An 18,434-nucleotide genomic window follows, 5' to 3' on the forward strand; every position below is an offset into this window, starting at 1 on the left:
ACTTCAGAGTTCTCTGTCTGAATCATGCTGTTCTCCTCCGTCCTGCCCCATCACTGCCCCTTCCCTCCCCCACAAGGAAGTCTATTTCTAAGCAGCCTCCGAGAGGGACACTGCCTTCTAGGTCCTGTGGGCCTCCGTCCTGAAGAACATCCTTCAGGGAAGAAGCCCAGGGCTGCAGTGGGCAGCGGCCAGGATGTTTACTGAGCGAGTCACAGAGGCTCCAGTCCCGGGTGACAGAAGGTGCTCCGCTGTGGAGGTTCACTGTCCTCAGAGCCTGCCTTCCCGCTCAGCAGGCTGGATGCGACCCAATGATCGAATCCTCTCTGGAGGTGTGTGGCCCATTTGGCACCCATCTGAAGGCTAAGGACCCGGCCTCAGTCCTCGTCCGTGGCCGCTCTGTGCAAACCAGAGGCCCAGAGGTCAGGTGGCTGAGTGGGCCTGGGGAAAATGTGGCTCAGAGCTTGTTTGGGTGCAAGTCCTGGCTTTCCCACTTCTAGCTCAGTGACCTTGGGCAAGTCACTTAACCTCTTTGTGCCTCAGTTTCCAGATCTGGGACACAGAGCTGATAATTGCATCCACTTCACGGGCCTCTTGTGCGGATGGGGTCTGTCAGCCTGTGTGAAGCTCTTTGAACGGTGCCCAGCAATGCCATGTGCTGCTGATGGGTTCAATGCTGCTCCTGCTGCTGACCTTGTCACTATTCAGGGCCTGGCTGGCATGGGTGCAGGGGGATCCTCACGACGGCACCAGAAACAGCTCCCCAGTTCCCCCTGCCTCTCTGCCCAGGAGAGCCATTCCCCCGCCCTCACAGCAGGCGTGGAGGGTTCCCTCCGTGCACACAAGTTCGCTGAGTCTTTTCTGTGTGTAGGGCCCTGAGCGAGACCCAGTCCCACCCTTAGGAGGGCCCAGGACTGAATCTGCTGATGTCAGAGCCAGGCCTCCTAGGAAGAGCAGGCAACCAGCACCGTGGGAGACAGCTGGGCAGAGCGCGCCAGATTGGAGTCCAGTGGGCCAGGTGGAGAGGGCCACGGAGTCCTTTGGCCTGGGCTAACAGAAGAAGCACCATAGGCATTTGCGCTCCTGGTGCGGCCACTGAGCAGGGCAGAGTCGGGCCAGACCCACGCTGAGGGTCTGGCATGGAATAGGGACAGGGACACAGAGAGATTGGGACCTGGGCCGGGGGTGGAGCTGTCAGGGCCCTTCCCCCAGGAGGCGAGTTCTGCGGCCTACTTGGCTCAGGTTCACCGCAGGAGGGAGGAAGGGGGTGAGGAGACGGGCAGGACAGCACAGCAGTCAGCCCCTGCAATGCTGCTGGGCTCCCGAGGGAGTGAGGCGCTTCCTTTAGCCCCCACGGAAAGCAGACTGCCCCAGGGACATGTGCGGCATCTGCATCCAGCCCTTTAACTCCTGAATTGGGGTTGTGTGGTTTTATTTTTTTGGGAATACCTTTTTAGTAAAGTGCATACATTGTTTTTCAAAAGTGTATTTATTCAGGGAAATAGGATGGGATGGCCTTGCAAGGTACACAGCCCTTCGTGCATCTCACGCCCGAACAGGTTCCCTCTTCGGGCTGTCCCGGGCTGTCGGGTCTCCCCACAGTGTTGTTTTAGATGGAAAGTCCTCAGAGTGTGGGGATCACATCCTCATCATAATTTTCCTCCTGATGTTTATCTGAGGCCTGCAACTTTCCAAGGGCTTTCCTCTGCAGCCCTGTGTTATCCTCCTGCCTGGTGCCCACAGGTCACCTTATGCCTGGTGCAGATAGGGTGTTGTGCCTAGATACGGCTTGTGCCTGGACCAGCTCTGGGGTCCACTCAGCCTGGGGCTTCTCCAGGATGCCAGGTGATCCTGAGCTCGACCCGCTGTAGGTCAGAGCTTCCCCAGCTTCCCTTGCTAACCATTTCTGTGTAGTTAGGTATGGCTTCATTGAGAAGTTTGTCTGCAAACCAAACTTGACCTTTCTGAAAGTTAAGGCCAGAAGCTCTTGCTCAGCCCTCTGTGATCACAGAGCCCAGCAGAGCCCGGCCCCTGAGGTCACCAGCCAGAGAGCACACCCCCTTGCCCTGGCCCTTCTTTGTGTGGGGGAAGCCCCCCCTTGCCCCTGTGAGATTGCTGTTTGGGGCCTCACTGAGCTCCTCAGTACCCTGATCCCAGCTGGACACTGTGTCCTGAGCAGCCAGGGTGTGTTTGGCCTTACACGTCCCTATCAGCTATGGGGAACAGAGGTACCTCCCTTGGGTGTCAGGGCTGCTCTGCTCAGCCCATTGAGCCACTGCCCATTAGCCTGGGCGTACTTGCCCTCCTGGTCTTGAGGGCCAACTCCACCGCTCATCACCTGGGTGACCTCGGGCAGGTGATGTTGCTCCCCAGAGCCTCAGCTTCCTCACGTGTAAAGTGGGGACAGCCGAGCCTGCTCGTGTCCTCTGAGCACTATGGTGAAGCTCTGGGTTACCTGGGTGGGCTAGGTCGATGTTCTCCAAGGGTCAGTGTGGGAAAACAGGGTGGCCAGGTGACACAGGAGTGGACATTCCACGCATGTCTGTAACTGCTGGAGTCCCAGGAATGCTTTTGAGCTGCCAGTGAGACTCTAGTGGTCTGACTAGGCATTAGGATGAGAGGGAGACAAAGAGGAGGTCTTTCCCCACGTCCAGGAAGGAGGAGGGCCCAGGAGGTGACGAGAGGGACTGGGAGCCTGGGGACTGTTGAAAATCAGGGGTGGGTCGTGGGGCCCATTAGATGCGGTCCTTGAACCCAGACCCAGGCATTGGGGCCAAGATTGAAGCTCTTCAAAGTTGTATATATATCTTGTGGCAGCCATCCTCTGAATTGAGTTACCATAATGGCTGTGGGGGAAATAGATTTCCTAACGATGGGATTTAGGTTTTTCTTTGGGTGACTTTTTGGTTTTCAAAACCCCTCATGGGAATTCTCAAAAGCAACTAGGGCTGAGGTCACAAGTATGGGTGCTGGGAGCCATGTGTGTGCTCCCCCTCTTCCTCTCGGGAGCCTGTCCTGGGCCCCACCTTCTCCCTTCCCCGTCTGGGGAAAACACACACCTGTCCTGCGGCCACCCTGGTCACTGTGCTGCTGGGCCTGCCCCAGTCTTCTCTTCCTGAGATAGATGGCTCGATCCCAGAGGCCTGCAGGAGTCAGAGCAAAGCTCAGACCAGGAGTCAGAAGCCGCAGATGCTCTGGCACAGCCTTACCTCTTTCTGAAGAAGCTATGGTTTCCTCCTCCATAGAGGGGAAACTTTAGGCCCTGCCCATCTGTCTGTCCTCTGGGGTGGGCAGCAGAGGTCAGCGTCTCAGGTGGGGCCGGGACTGCTCTCAGGGCCTTCTTTCCATGAGTCGCCCCTCCCCTCCACCCCTGGCTGGGCCCCTCCCTTTGTGGCCACTCCAAGAGGAGGGGCTCCAGAGTGGACCCCTGCCAGGCCTGCCTGCTTGGTGATGGGCATTCAGAGGCCCTGACCTTTCCCCTGGTGTTCTTCTGGGGGTTCTGCCAAGTGATTTAGGGTCCCTCTCGCAGGTGCTGGGATGCTCACCAGTGAGCAGGGAGAGGCTGTTTTCACAGCCAGAGTCCCCTGGGAGCTCACCTCCCGCCTTGGCTCCCTTCACTTCCTTCACGGACTCCTGAGTGACAGAGGTTGGGTGGTGTCTGGAAATTGCAGGGGCCCTGGGTCTTCCTCGAGGGCGAGGCCGTGGGCATGGGGCGCGGCGCGGCAATGTGGGCAGTACCCGGGAGCTAGGGAGGCTGCAGTGAGGGGCCTGGGCCTGGCAGGCGGCCGGTGGTTTCGCCTCAGAAGCCCACAGCAAAGTTATTTTTGACTCCGATTTCACGTCTTGCTGCTTTTTAAAAATACCAAGCCATGAAATTCCTGCTCCAACTGTGTTTTCTCATGGCAGCTGTGCTTGAGGCTGGCCACAGCAAGGCTGTGATGTCACACATTCAGGTTCCTGTGACTCACTGGGGGCCGCTGGGCTCGGGGACCGGAACATGTGCGCCGTGGGAAGCAGCCGCGGGCAGGCCACCCAGCCCTGTGGTTTAAAGGTCCAGGTTGTTGCAACTCTGCTGACCAAACTCAACAAGGATAAGGATTTGGGCCTGTTTGCTTTGGGGAGTTGGATAGAGTGACCCATTGCTTCAAGACACCTTGCCCCTGCCCCCGAAGGTCCTGGCAGTTTCCTATCTGATGGGCTGCTCGGGTGAGGCATCCCACACAGGGAAGGTGGGAACACTGGGCAGGCCCGGTGTGGGCCGAGCTGCCTGACCAATCTCAGGGGCTCTCGGGGTCCCTCTTTCCCGGACGGACCAGCTGTTGATTGTGGAAAGAGACTCCAGACTTTAGAGCAGTTCTGCCATTTTCCCTGGGGGCGGGTCCTCCCAGATGTGCCCAGATGGAACTTGTCGGGAAGGTGTGCAGTGAAAGCACCTCCCCGCCCCCCCCCCAAGTAATCCCCTTTTGTGGGGTGTGTGCAGCCCTCCCCACGGCGCTCGCGCACCCAGGCAGGGCCTCAGGGGTGATTGTTGCTGGTTTCTGCAAGAGCGGGCCCTCCCTCCACAGCAGCCTGTCTCGCCACTTAGCCTTGACCGTGTATAATCCCAAGTTGGTTTAGCCAGCCTCCTCTTCCTGGATATTTAAGGGCTGCCCTTGTCGACTTCAGGACAGCCGGACCTCGTGCCACTTGGGGTTTGGAGACTTGTTTTTCCTCTGTTAAGAGCCTGCTTCCTGGGGACAAGGGACTGAAGACACTCTGGTCTATTAGACACTTGGGGTCTGACTCTAGCCGGTTGCAGAGGGGCTGGGCCCTGACCCTTCCCCAGCCCTGTTGCTCATTTTGGCAGTTTATCCAAAGGCTTCTCTGGCTTTGCAAATGCAGAGGCATGGGGAATACCAAGTCAGGGCCAGTGTGCTGGCAGCAGTCAAAGATGGGGCGAGCTTGTGTTTATTATTGCGTGAGGGGCTGGATGGCAGCTCCGTCTTCTATCCTGTCTGCGGTTGTGGCAGAAAGCACTCTCTCCCCAAAGAAGCTGCAGATGGAAGGCCCCTGCCCACCAGATGCGCTCGGGATGGCTGTGGTTACCTCTGGGGCCTGGGAACATTCACGGTCTTATGAGATTTCCCCTGTGAGGCCCAGAGCAGGCCTGGAGCTGGGGGCTGGGGAGCAGGGGCTGGAGCGGGAGATCTAGGAGAGCTAGGCCCATGGAGGGACATCTCATTCAGACTGACTCTGGATGGTTCTGAGAGGAGGGAGGAAGGGGACCCAGGTGATTTGCTCTCACTGCTCTGGGGACCCAAGGGCCCTCCAAAGAAAGGTCAAGCACAGGCCACAAGAAGGGGCCTACGAGTCTTCTGGTTGTGACAGGCAGCCCCAAAAGGGCCTACATGGCTCTGAGATTAACCAAGCCCCAGCTGCCCCATGGCCTGCATGAAGCGCCGTGAGAGCTGGGTCAGGAAAGACTGCAATCGGGCCTGCCATTTCCCTCCGCCCGCTCTGCAGAGGGCCCTGTCTGGGCCTGGACTGTTGGTACAGACCCTCACTGTACCCACAGTAGCCTCAGCTCTGGGGGAGGAGAAAAAACGGAAAGGAGCTTTGAACTCAGCAGAGCGTGGCATTTGGGGGAGCGATTCTGTTCCCCCCATTCTGATCTGGGCCTAGGTGGTAGCTCCAGAAAACCGGCCAAGATGAGAGGCTAGGTCTCTCACTGTGGCTCAGCAGGCACTCCACAGGGGAGGGGGAGCCTGTGAGCCTTCGTCCCTGAGGTGGGCCTGTTGGACAGGGGCCACAGCCTAACTTGCCCGGCGGCACTGAGTTTTTCCGGGCCTCCAACAAGCTACCAAGCAGTCTCTCTGACTTGTGATGGTTGTGTTTTATCGGGTGCTGGCAAATTAACTATTTTATATGGATTGCTGAAAAAGTGAGCATCTGAAGAAAGGGGATGCCGAAGGCGGTCAAGGCCAAGGTTCATGCCCCACTGTCAGCCCTGTTTGGACTTACCCTGGAGCCAGAGTACAGCTGAGCAGTGACTGGCATCCTGCACCTTGGGGCCTATCCCTGTCAGACTTGCCTTCCCTGGTGGTGTGCCCATGGCTGGCAGAAAGATGAGCTTGAACCCAGGCCAGGGTTGGCGTGGCAGGGGGTGTGGCTCAGGTCTTCCTCCTGGTGTGGGTAGCACCCCACGGGTCCCCGCAGCATCCGGTTTTAATGGATGGTGGTGAGTGGCCCCACTTTTAATGGCTTCTCCTTTGGGGGTAAGCAGTAATATGGAAAAGCCTGCGTTTATTTAAAAGGAGTTGCTATAAAGCCATAAGGAAAGTAAATTAGCCAAGATTCCTTAATGTCATAGCTAATCCACCAATAGAAAATAGTGTCTCATGTGCTTCCCGAAGAGAGCTAATCCTCGTTAGAGGTGGGGGCTGGGGGATGCAGAAACGCCCGAGAAATCCTATATCCCTGAGACAACGTGAAGCAGAAACACGGACCTCTGGGCTCAAGGGACAAAAGCTCATTTTGTGTTGTTGGCAGCAGACTGGGGGGTGACGAGAGGTGGTTAAAAAGACAGTTACTGAGCCCAGAGAGGTTGCGAGGAATTTCTGTAGAAACTTGTTTTTCTGTGCATCAGCTGTGTGTGATGCTGGACAAGTTAACATGTCAGACGTCAGCATGAGTGGGAATCTCCATTCCTTCCCCTCTAAAGTTTAGGCCCCGAAACTTTTAGTCCTCATCAGATCGGTGTGAGGTGGGGAGGGGAGGAACTGGGCTGCTTCCTGGATTCCTACCCCACTTTGCGCACCCCTACTTCCTGCTGAGGCCGGGAGGCTTCCTCCCTCCCAAGGCCAGCTGGCGGTGGCCCTTCGGGCTCCAGCCTGCCCACCCTCCGCTCCCTCCTCTGCCAGCCCCTCAAGCCCACCAGGTCCAAGGCCCAAGCTGGGGGGAATGTTCCTCACCAGCCAGCCAGGCTCATCCCCAGAGTAGGGCTGCCCCAGGCCCGGGGGACCTGGACTGGCTGGTGCAGGACCTGCCTCCTCTGCATCCCCATGGCACTCAGGGTCTGGCATGTGTCCATCCAGCACTCAGTGTGCACATGTGATGCGCCAGGAGCTGGGCCTGGGAGCAGAAAGACAGTGGTGAGCGAGAATAGACAGAAACCCCTGTCCTCGTGGGGCTGGCACTCTGATGGCTGTCAGCAGGCCGCTCGAGGGCCAGCGTTCACCCCTCTGACTCGAAGACCCCTGTGCCACAGACCTTCAGGCGCTGGGCCGAGGCTGGGGCTGAGAGACAGAGCCTTTGGTGGTAGGAAGAGCTGGGCCCGGACCAGCAACCCCTGTCCCCAGGGAGACAGGCTGGCCCCTCCGGCCCCCATTCACCCCTGACATGCGGCAGCGTGCTGGCCAGGGCACCATCAGCAAGCCAGGGCCCTGCGTGTGTGCACACACACGTGCACGAACACCGAGAGCTGGAGACAGAGCTGCCAGGAGACAAGGCAGAGCCAGGCAGGCGATGAGCCCAGCAGCCCCACTTTGTTTTGGTAGCTCACAAGACCCCACAGCAGAGAGATTCCCCTTTTCTTGCATCTGTTTTAGATCTTTAGAATCTGAGTGAAGTCAAAACCCTTCTACAAGGGAGATTAATTCCACACTGTTCCATCTTTGCAGTGGAACCATAGGAAAGTTAGACATTCTGTGCGGCACTGTCGAGACAGGGGCGTTGAGCCAATGGCCAGCCCCTGGATGTTTCCCGCAGCCTGGCACAAGTGCCCCCAGCGGCATGGCTGGGTGACTATGCCCTCACCCTGAGACCCAGGGCACCTGGGACCCCCTGCCCCCCAGGAATCTGGCTCCTGTGTTGGGGGAAGGGGGCTGGGGTGCCCCAGCCCCTCTGGGGAGACCGCCTGGAGGAGCCAGAATCAACCATAAGCCTGGAAATGATTAAAAGGAACTTTCCGTCACAGGAGAACTTTAAGAAGCAGCCAGACCACCACGTGCCCTGATGGCTCAGGCCCTACGAGGCCTGACCACAGGCCACCTTCTCTGGAGCCTCATCAAGCCCCATCTGTGCCTAGGGCCGCCCCCTCAAACAGCCCAGAGCTCAGCCATGGCCCCTGTGAGCTGGGGGAGCCATGTTGCCCACGGTGCACCCCTGCCCAGAGCACGTGCCATGTAAATAGTAGCTATTAACAAAGTGTTGGGTTGGCCAAAAAATTCGTTTGGGTTTTTCCGTAAGATGTTATGGAAAAACCCGAATGAACTTTTTTTTTTGGCCAACCCTATTACGATGGTTCCACAAGAGATGCGTTGCACAGATGAGGAATCTGAAGCCCTGGTCAGGTAATTTGCCCAAGACCACTCAGCAAGTTACTGATCAAGTTCAGATTTGAGCCCAGGCAGTACAGCTGCAGAGCCTGTGCTCTTATCACCTGGGACAAAGGTGGGGACCAGGAGTCACTCTGACAGCATTTTCTAAGGCCCACACCTGTGTCACAGCCATGACATGGTGAGAGAGGAGGAGGGCAGGGACCCGAGCACTGGGGCGGGGGGGTGGGGGTGAGGGATGAGGGGGACTTCTTGGGGGAGCAGGGCAACGCAGGCCTTGAGTGCCATGTGAATGCCACATCCAAGAGTCTGGCCTTTCTTCCTGAGCTCTTGAACAGAAAAGGAATATAGCAGAAGCAGCGTGGAGGGCAAGGGGGTGAGGAATCACCAGGAAGCCAAGGCAAAAGAATGGGGACTGAGAGGAGGCAGTCACCAAGTGGGACGTGCCTGGGGTCCGCAGCACTGACTGTATATTGGGGGCCCTGGGGTCCTGGGTCAGGCGAGGAGACTCCTTGGGCAGAGCCCTGACGCGACTAGCGCGCCCAGCCCGACACAGCAGCCAGAGGGGGCTTGGACATTCCCTGCACCCTCGTCAGCCCTTCCTGCAGCCTCCCCAGCCCGCTCCAGTGCCCTTCCGTGCTCACCATTCCCACTGCCCTCCCCCGGCCTTCTCCCAGGCGCTCGCTGCCTCTGCCCTACACGTGTCCCTTCTTTCAGCCTGACCTTCTCCCCACGCTGTAGCAGGTGTGTGCTTGTGTGGCACTCCTACCCCCAGCCGTTCCAGCCCTCTTGCCCCACTGCCCCTTTTGCCCCATTCAGACACTGAGGTCCCAGTCTCCTGGCTTCCCAAGACTGCCATCCCAGAGCAGTTTTAGTTCCCCCTCGCCACAAGGCAGAGTGCTAGAGGGGGCACGTGGCTGGATGTCAGCTCTCTGCTTCCATCGTCAGTCTGTCTCTGGCCCAGCCACCCTGTTCACCTCTGTGCCACCTGTCTTCCATGTTCCAGGGAGGCCCAGGAGGGCCTTTCAACCATAGAAACCAATACCACTCACCTAAGAGGGGCCCCATGCACCCTGTGGGGCTCTGCTTAGAGCAGGAAGTGGACGTGGAAGTGCCCTGGCTGGGGGAGTGGGGGCTGCTGGGAAGAAGGGTTGCCCGCAGAGCTGAACAGCGTTGGGGAGTGCGGTGGAAAGGCCTGGAGTGAGTGAGGCCTGCACATGTGGCAACATTTCATAAGGAACTAGCCAAAGAGCTGAGAAATGTGGAGAGAACGGCTGGCTGGTCACCCTCATTCTTTTCCCTTCCTCCAAAATGTTATTCACTATCAATCGTGGCAGCTTTGCCAGAAGCCCGCCCAGATAGGACTGGTACTGCATCTCATCAGTGCCTGGAAGCCCCTCAGAGCCAGAGTCCCTCGTTGCTGCATGTGATGGGCAGCTGACAAGTGTGAGAGTGGATGATGATGTCAGGAGGGCTTGTGAGGGTTCTCTGGCCCCTCAGAGCTTTGTAGAAGTTATGGCTCCAGTTTTCCTGCTACATTTGCACACCAGTACGTGCAAGAGACCTTCAATAAAGGTGGCGGCAGCAGTGGCTCTGGAAGGAGGAGCAGCTGCCGGAAGGGACCTGGCTCCGGGGGTGCGCCTTGGTCCGTTTCTGAAGTGCCAGTTCACTCCCTCTGCTTTCACCACCTGTTGTGAAACTAGGCAGCCATGATCAGTTCCCAGGCTGAGCCCCTTCTCCCAGAGTCCACTCTGGATCCAGCACTTGGAAAAGTGGCCATGGGCATGCAGGAGCACCATCCTCCCTGCCTGTACCTGCTCGGATTTGAGTCTGGTGAGGCAGTGCTAGGGAGTGGAGGCGTCCCCATTCCTGTCCCTTTTTGGGTAAGGGCCCTGGGACCCCTCCTCCACCTTCCTTGTGACCACCATACTCTCTTCCCTGTTCAGTCACTCCAAACCTGCCACACTGGCCTCCTGACAGTGCCAAGAGTGTGCTGTGTTCTTCTCTGTCTCAGGGCCTTTGCACCTTGTGCTTGGAGCACACTTTCTCTGGCCTGTCCTGTGCTATCTCCTCACAGAGGCCTTCTGGGCCTCCTGTCAGGGTTGGAACTCTCCTTCCCAGGTCTGCCAGCCCCAGAGCACGTGAGCCAAGTCAGGGGCCTGGACTCCACGCGGAGCTCAGTCCCTGTGGGCCGGACCGACACATCCTGCTCCTTTTCTCTTTGCCTTCCCCCCAAACACAAAGTGAAAAGGGGATGAAAAGGAGGCAGAAATGAGTACTGGGGGGAAAATAGCCGAGGAAAAATGGAGGACAAGACCACCTCAAGAGGAAACCAGGCTGAGGAGAAAAAAGAGGTTGGCAGGGCTGAAAGAAGGGGAGGGCACACCGTGAGGAAGTGGGGGCCTGGGAAGTGGGCGGTCAACAGGAGAAAGGGGGCGCAAAGGAAGGGCCCACAGAGCCCAGGGAGAGCATGTGGGCCTGAAAGAACTGTGCGCTGCTCCACAAGGCTCTGGGCAACTTGCACCGCCCCGCTTCTGCTCTGTTCCACCCCTTACGAGGGTGGGGGATTTATTCTCCCAGGGAGCACTGGACTCTCGCCTCCTCCATGCATTGCCCGCAGAACTCTTCCCTGGACCCGCGTGGAGCCCACGGGAGTATCGCGGCCCGGCCCCTCGTGGCTGTAGCGTCAGGCGGAGGCCCCGCGGACCCACTTTGCCCTCTCCCAGCATCACAGATGCGTGAGGCCCCGTCGCAGGAGTCAGGGGTGGAAGGCTCTCCCCTTGGCCACCTCGGAGGCCAGTGGAGATACACAAACCCGGGCTCTGTCCCACGCAGGCCACTTTGGGCCCCATGGGGTGCAGACACCTGATGACTCGATGCCAGTAGAGAAAAGGCATCTGAGGCAGCGAAGTTGGGACCCGTGGCTCTGTCAAAATATCCCCTGTGCTGTGTTCCCTCCCACTTGGAGCTGGGGGCCCCAGGTACCAGACTTATCGCTGCGGACGGGCATTTTGGTGCAACTTCTCCGAGCATCACTACAATTCAGAGGGGACTAAAAATAAAAGCCTGTCGCTTTAAAATTGGTTATTTTTACACCACTCAGAAGGCCCTTCAGGATGTTTCATAAAACGTCTTACACTGTTGAACTGTGAGCAAGAGAAGCCTCTCGCCCTGTTAATGTTGCCCCAATAGGAGACAGATCACGTCTTCTCCCCCCTCAGCAGGAAAATCAGGATCTGAATGAGATGCCCTTGCTGAGCCTCTCCCGGGGGGATTTTCCTTGGAGCGCTCCAGCGGGAGTCATGCTGGGAGCCCCGCCCCCTGGCCTGAGCTGGCCTCTTCCATGCTCTTGGGTTTGTTCCCCAATGCCTCCAGCATCCTCCTCCCTATTAGGTCCCTGGGTTGGGCTGTCCCTCCATCAGTGCCCACTGAGGGGCCAGGCTGCTTTCCAGGGGGTTTCAGCAGCATCACTGACATGGTCCTGAGCCCTGGCCGGAGCCCCGAGTTCACCCGCACCGGATTCTCCTCTCCAGTATCCAGGGGCTTGTGGATTCACTGCCCTGTCCCTCTCCCTGTCTCCCCCCAGCCCCCTCTCCCCCTATTAATGAGGATGATCTGAGAAATGCAGAATAACCAGGCTTTTTCTGACACCGCCTCATGCCTGCCTGACCCTCCCATCCCTCTCAGAGGGGCCTCAGCCTGTCCAGTGTGGTGCCCATCCTCAGCCTCTCCTGCGGGGCCCATCCTCAGCCTGTGTTCTCGGCCTCAGGAACGTGTTCTCTCTCTTGTCCCCCAATTGACTCACCACCAGATGGTGGTGGTTCATACCTCATGGATATCTCTGATTTTGTCCACTTTTCTCCTTAGCCCCCTCCCCCAGTCCAAGCCACCATCATCCCCTCTCATTCTCTCTTGCCTCCATCATGCCTAGTCACAGCCACACAGCCACTCCCCGGGCCATCCCCATGGAGCAGTCAGAGGGCTCTCATCCCCGCGTGGCCTCAGACCCCCAGCACATTCCTGCTGCTCTGCGGCTGAAGATGAGGTTGCCAGGCACGGCCTGCAGGGCCCGGCCCCACCTCCTGCCTCCTCCGAGGCCCCTCTCCTGCTCACTGCCTTCCCTCCCACCTCGGGGCCTTCCTGCCCCTCTCTCCTGGTGAACTCCTCCTCAGTCTTAGCTCACTCCCTTCCTAGGGCCACCTCCCCTGGCTCTGACCAAGCAGCGCCCTCCATTTTCCCAGCGCACCCCGCTGGTCTGCGCAGCTGCTTAGCGCTTGCCTCTTCAACCCGCTGCGCACCCTGCGGGCCCAGCTGAGTCTGTCTGCTCTGCGCCATTGTCACACCGGGCCTGGCACAGGCCTGTACGGCGTGGTGCCCGGGGAGGATCTGAGTGAGTGAAGAGTCTAGGGCCAAGGTTGGCAAACTTTTTCTTAATGATAACTATTCTAGGCTCTGTGGGCCATGAGAGTCTGTCACAACTACTCAACCTGCCACTGTAGCCAGGAAGCAGCCATAGACAATATGTAAGCAAATGGGCACAGCAATAAAACCTTATTTACAAGAACAGGCAGCAGGCCGAATGTGCCAACCCTTGGTCTAGAGAAACAACAGAATTCATTCAACAGCAAACGGGAGTGTTTCTAAGGAAACGATTTTCCATGAGAAAGGGCTGTGGCTTCCTGAAAATCGCTGGTTACAGCAGGAGAAGGTGGTTTTGAAACAAGCCCCCAGGTGACCCTCCGACAGGTGTGACTTTGAAGGTGAAACTTCTGGATCCCCTATGACCTTGCCCCAAGAGGCTCCCGCGTGGCTTGCAGGTGACGGCCATGACCCTGGGAGGCAGACAGTGTTGGGCGAGGGGTAACAGTGTCCAGGCGTGGAGTCTGAGTTCTGCTTCCTGTTGCTCCCATTCAGGGAGGGAGGTGCCTTGTTTGAAGTCGAGCCCAGTCTTGGGAGGGGTGGGGCGCCAGCAGTGACCGGGGCGAGTACCAGAGCGCGTCTAGAGGCTGATCTCTTACGCTTTAGCAGCATAAGCGCCCCAGTGAGAGAAGGCATCTGAAATTAAGGTGTTAGGGTCGTTTCTCATTGCATATCTATTATAAGGTTCTTGTCGGTATGTCCCTTTTAACCCTATAATATTGCCTTTTCATAGCTCAGAATTGTGACTTCCGTGATAATTCCAAACCTAAATGTTTAGCCAGATAAGAGACTTTACTTCATGGGCAATGGAGGTGTCTGAGGCCTGGGAACTGCCTTGGAGAGGGGCCTGATGGTGTGAGGGCGCTGCCGGGTGACCCTGAGGGATGGCCCTTCCAACCGCTCCTGCTCATTTAATCCAGAGCCACCAGGCCAAGTGGCTTGGACAGGACAGAAGGTGGCTGCCGCTGCGTGAGCACAGAGACCCAGGAGCATGTTCTCAGGCTGCTTGAGCTTGGGCATAGGGTGGGGGACAAGCAGGTCTGCTGGGTCACAGGGCCAGTGGCCCTCAGGTGATGCCAGAGCGAGCGGGGTGGGGGTGGGGGCAGGAGTAGGTTAGGCCTCTCCTTATACGTGGTGGATGGGGACAGAGCAAAGGTGCACAGTTCCCGGTGCCTTAGCCAGCACTCTGAAGCCAGGCCACCAGGGTTCACAGTCCAGGTTTGTCATTTATATGCTGTGTGACTTTCAGCAAGTTAGTATCACTTGGTTGGTACCTTGGTTTCCTCATCGGAAAAAATGGGGGTGTTACAGGCTCCCACCCTGAGGGGTCATTGTATGGAATAGAATGCTTGGCGTACCGTGAGCACTCCGTGAGGGTCAGCTGTCAGGAGCAGCCCCTGGAGCAGAGTGTGTCAGGAATCAGGATGGCCCCCCAGAGCCCAGTCCTGGGTCCTCCCTCAAGTCTGGGCTTCACACCCAATTACAAAGGGGACCTCGTGTCTGGATGGCACAGGGCCAGGGAGAGGGCATGAGCTGCCTGGTTTCTCCAAAGTCAACAGACAGGAGGGGCCTCTCTGTGGAGGAGTTCGGACCCCAGAATGAAGGCGTTCCGGCTAATGGCCGTCTTTCCCAGACGCGTTGCCCAGACAGGTCTGCCCAGCAGCCAGAACCCTAGACTCCTCAGCCCCTTCTCCAGTTTCCCGTTGCCCTACTTAAAATTAAGTCAGAGGCCCACGGACACCCATGTCGGGCAGGGCCATTTCCTTTTTTGACACCTGCCACCACACCCAGCTTTCAACTCCTTGGGGACTTTGTGAGAGGCTGGGACCAGGTCATTTGCCCTTGAATAAAAGGAAAGCGAGGTGACTGGGCTGGGAGCGTGGACTTAGAGGGACTGCAGAGGTGTCTGCCTTTCCAGTGCTTCTCCTCACCTTCCAGGGCAGGCGGGCCTTGTCTCTGGGCCTGGGGAGCATGGGCACCGTGTGGTGGGAGGAGAATTCCCAGGGCTGGGCCAAAGCACGAGGTGGGGTGAGCCACGAGCAGCCTGCTTGGCGTGGCCCCGAGCCTCAGGAGGGCACGGCTGCGGGCTCTGCTCTGCCCGCTGGGTGCTGAGGCAGCACATACTCACAGAGGCTTGCTGTGCCCCTGACACTTGGTTGTGGGGATATTGCTCTGAACCAACAGGTAAAGGTCACACTGCAAACACAGCCACGTGACATGGCCTGGAATCGGCCCCTGCTAGCGATGCTGCTCCCTCCTCGCGTGGGCCCCAGCAGCTGGGGAAGCACGGTGGCGGTGGCGCACTGTGGTGGCCTGGCTGACTCCCTGCAGGTGGCCGGCCTGCCTGCCCTCTCGCTGTGTGTATCGCCAGCCCTGAGCATGTCTGACCTCTGCTACTTGGCTTCCCCGACTGGAGCCTTTTCATCACTGGGGAAGCCCTTTCCTGGTGGAGGGAAGGCATATCAGCAAATCGGAGATCAGGGTTTCCAGGCTTCACTTTATCAGGAGGGATAACAATTTCCCGTGAAAATGAGGTCCCATGCTTTAGTGGAATGGGATTATTAAGACAAATTTGTGAAGCAGAGACTGTGTTCTAATGCACAGAAATCCGAAGTGTCCATCCTCCTCTCCCTGGCCCATCCTTCCAGCTCAAAAGGGGTTTGGGAGGGATCATATGTGACAGGGAAGAGCTGGGTGGACTTAATCTCTGGATGGTGGCCGCCACCGAGCATCTTGGCAGAGTAGGCTGGGGGCGCAGGGAGTAGGGAAAGTGGACACCAAACACAGAGATGACGTGACTCTTCCAGAAGCTTGCCTGGGAAAGGGGAGAAGCTGCAGGTTTGAGAAGGGTGGACTTTTTTTCAGCCTGTTTGTCTCTAACGTGCTATGAAGCATCCCCTCATAGCTCCCAAAGGAAGGACCCCCAACACCCTCCTTCCATTCAGGGGGCTGGAGGTGAAATAAGTGATGCTTTTCTGTTCAAAGAAATTTAACATCATCAAATTTAATGCCGTATTTCTACCAAGCTGAAGTATGGGCCCCCCATGGAACTAAGTAGAGGCCTCGTGAAATGCGTGGCACCCCTGGTATTGACATTGGCCCAGCACCCACTGCCTCCACATTTGGAAATTCGGTCCCTGTGAAGAAAAAAAAATTTTTAAGTGTGTGTGTGTGTGTGTGTGTGTGTGTGTGTGTGTGTGTGTGTGTGTGTGTTGGGAGGGGGGATGGTGCTGGGCAGAAGAGGGAAAGCTGGCTGGCTCCCCCACTGGGGCCTGGAGTCCAGAGCCATCGGAAAAAGTCTGGATGAGGAATGATTTTGGAGCTTGGCTCAGTGTGAGTTTTGCAGCAGCCAGTGGAAACTTCCAGGAATGCTGCTCTGGGCCAGCCGGGGGCTGTTTCCGCCGCCACTTTTATGAGCTGCAGACCCCCTCTGTGGCTGACCAGCCAGCAGAGGGGAATGTGACCCTCTCTTTCAGCTCAGCTCTACCTCTCAGGGTGCAGTTCATATTCCACAGGCAGCAACTTTTCAGGCTCTGTCCTGTGCCCTAGGGCTCGGAGCCTTTGCAGCCCCGCCAACTCATCCAGAAGGGGCCAGCCGCCAGGAGGAGCAGCCTCCGTGAGCGGCTGACATCCGTGCGGGATGCTGCAAAAATTTATAGCAATCTTAGGGGGGAACCTCCCTCCCAAAATGTTTCAATGTTTTATTAAATATGTGAAAGGAAAGTTTCCTTTCTACTGGACCAAGGCCCAGAGCCTCCATGGAGCCTCAGGGAAGGTGGCAAAACCTCTTGGGAAAGCCCACAAATGAGTAAAATTAATAGAAAGTTTTGTTTCTTAATCTGACCCCTTTCTGATGCCGGTAGGCTGCACGGCACAGGAACCAAGCCTGCTTCATTCACAGTGGACTTGCCCAGGGCCTGGTGTGTGCCTGGACACCACTGCCCCTCTGTCAACACTCTGTCCAAAGCCAGAGGAAGGGGGCAGGTTTCTGCAGCCTTGTCTGGAAGCCAGGTTCACAGGCCAGCCGTCATGCTGGGTATGCAGGAGAGGCCAGGGAGCAAAGGCTCTGCCTCTGGAAGCCAACATGACAGGCATTGTCATGGTGGACAACATGGGCACCATGCTGTCACCTCTCAGTCTCCAGGACTGCTGTGAGCTCGGCATTATCCTTCCCATTACAGAGGAGAAAATGGGCTCAAAAACGGGGAATTAGGGCCTAACCCCCAAACAGCACATTCCTGCAATGGTCCTCAGTGGGCTCGGACAGGCAGAGGCCCTCCTGGGCTCAAGGGACTCACCTCCAGCCTGGGAAGCCCCTCCAGGTGTAGAGATAAAGGGCCTGAGGTGTGGGCAGGACCCAGGTGGGGTGCCTTCTTTTGTGGATGCAGTTTTCTCACCTTTGGAATGGAGATGCTTGATGGTCTCTGGTTGGTTATGGACAGAGCCTGGCCCAGATGAGCAAGTGGTTCTGCTCTGGAACTCCACAGTCTAAATGCCAGACCACCGGGGCTGGGGATTCCTGACCTTGGCTGTCTTGGGCAATGACCGAGGACTATGGGACCTGCTGCTTACTTTCCCTCACTACGTCCTTCTGGCTGCCCAACAAACATCAGAGAATAACCATCCCAAACCAGCAGAAGTGGACATGACGACCAGAGACAAGGCGCCAGGAAGGAGCCCTGGGTGGGAAGAGCTGGCATTTGTTCAGCGGACTGAGGCAGCTGAGCGGGACTGGTTGAGGGCATCCCCAGGGCAGCCCAATGGCCCCTCCATCCTCTGAGCTTGACCGTTTATTTTGCAGACAGTCTCCATCCTGGAGCAGCGGTTGACACTGACAGAAGACAAGCTGAAGCAGTGTCTGGAGAACCAGCAGCTAATCATGCAGAGAACACCACCATGATCAGGGGAGCAAGAATCAAGAGCTCGGTTGATTTGGGGGGTGACAGGCCGGGGATTTGTACTGGGGAACTTGAGTAAATAAATAAAGGGGATTCAGCTCTGGGAATCACATCCATCCCGGAGCCCCAGGGGTCCTGCACCTCTGCCCTCCACCCAAGCTGTCCGCACCTGGAGACTCTCCACTTGGCTGTGGGAGGCCCCACATACCCACAGATGACCACGTTTAATTTAATGTGAAGGAGCCACTTGAAAATGTTTGCTACCTTGGAGTCCTAAGTGGAGTCCACTTTTCCCTTACCAACCTTTCTGCCGTACGACTGGCTTCCCCCCACCGACCTTTCCCAGCGTAGAAATGGACTACTCATTGGTTGGATGAACCAGGAGTTTCCTATAAATCTGACAAAAGGCCCAAAGTGGGCCCATCTGTGTCTGATTTACCCAGGAACGAGCACTCTGGAGAGGGTGGTGGCTTTGCAGTGGCCTTGATTTCTGCCCCACACATGTTCACTGGGGCCTGATGGCTTCCTCCTCTGCATGCATGAGGGCAAAGGAAACTGAACATTAAAACGGATTTGATGGAGCTCGTCACTGAAATGGCTTGTTCTGAGTGAGACCTAGTCCCCCCATCCCCAGGACCTATAAAGGGAGAATGAAAATGGCTTCTTGGGAGGGCCCCTGCCAGGATCACCTCTGAAGCCCAGCACACCCTGTTTGCAGCCGTTCGGGGTCTTCAGGAGCAAGGACGGTCAGAGCCCCTGCCTGCACCCTGTCCCTCTGGCTGGCCTGGCTGGCTGCTTCAGCTGG

The 18,434-nt window shown here is 57.3% G+C and overlaps 1 protein-coding gene across 2 annotated transcripts in view; it reads left to right on the forward strand.

Annotated features, from left to right (window-relative positions):
- The window catches only part of POC1A (POC1 centriolar protein A), a 73,343-nt gene extending 55,133 nt beyond the window's left edge, over positions 1-18,210 (forward strand). For both annotated transcript variants that reach the window (XM_082348220.1, XM_082348221.1), the window contains one exon: positions 17,533-18,210. In XM_082348220.1, the coding sequence (XP_082204346.1) occupies positions 17,533-17,631 (99 nt within the window). In that variant the 3' untranslated portion in view covers positions 17,632-18,210. The remainder of the gene's footprint in view (positions 1-17,532) is intronic.
- Positions 18,211-18,434: the final 224 nt, after the last annotated feature.

The sequence above is a fragment of the Balaenoptera borealis genome (genome assembly GCF_965194805.1).
Source record: "Balaenoptera borealis genome assembly, chromosome: 12".
Classification (NCBI taxonomy): domain Eukaryota; kingdom Metazoa; phylum Chordata; class Mammalia; order Artiodactyla; family Balaenopteridae; genus Balaenoptera; species Balaenoptera borealis.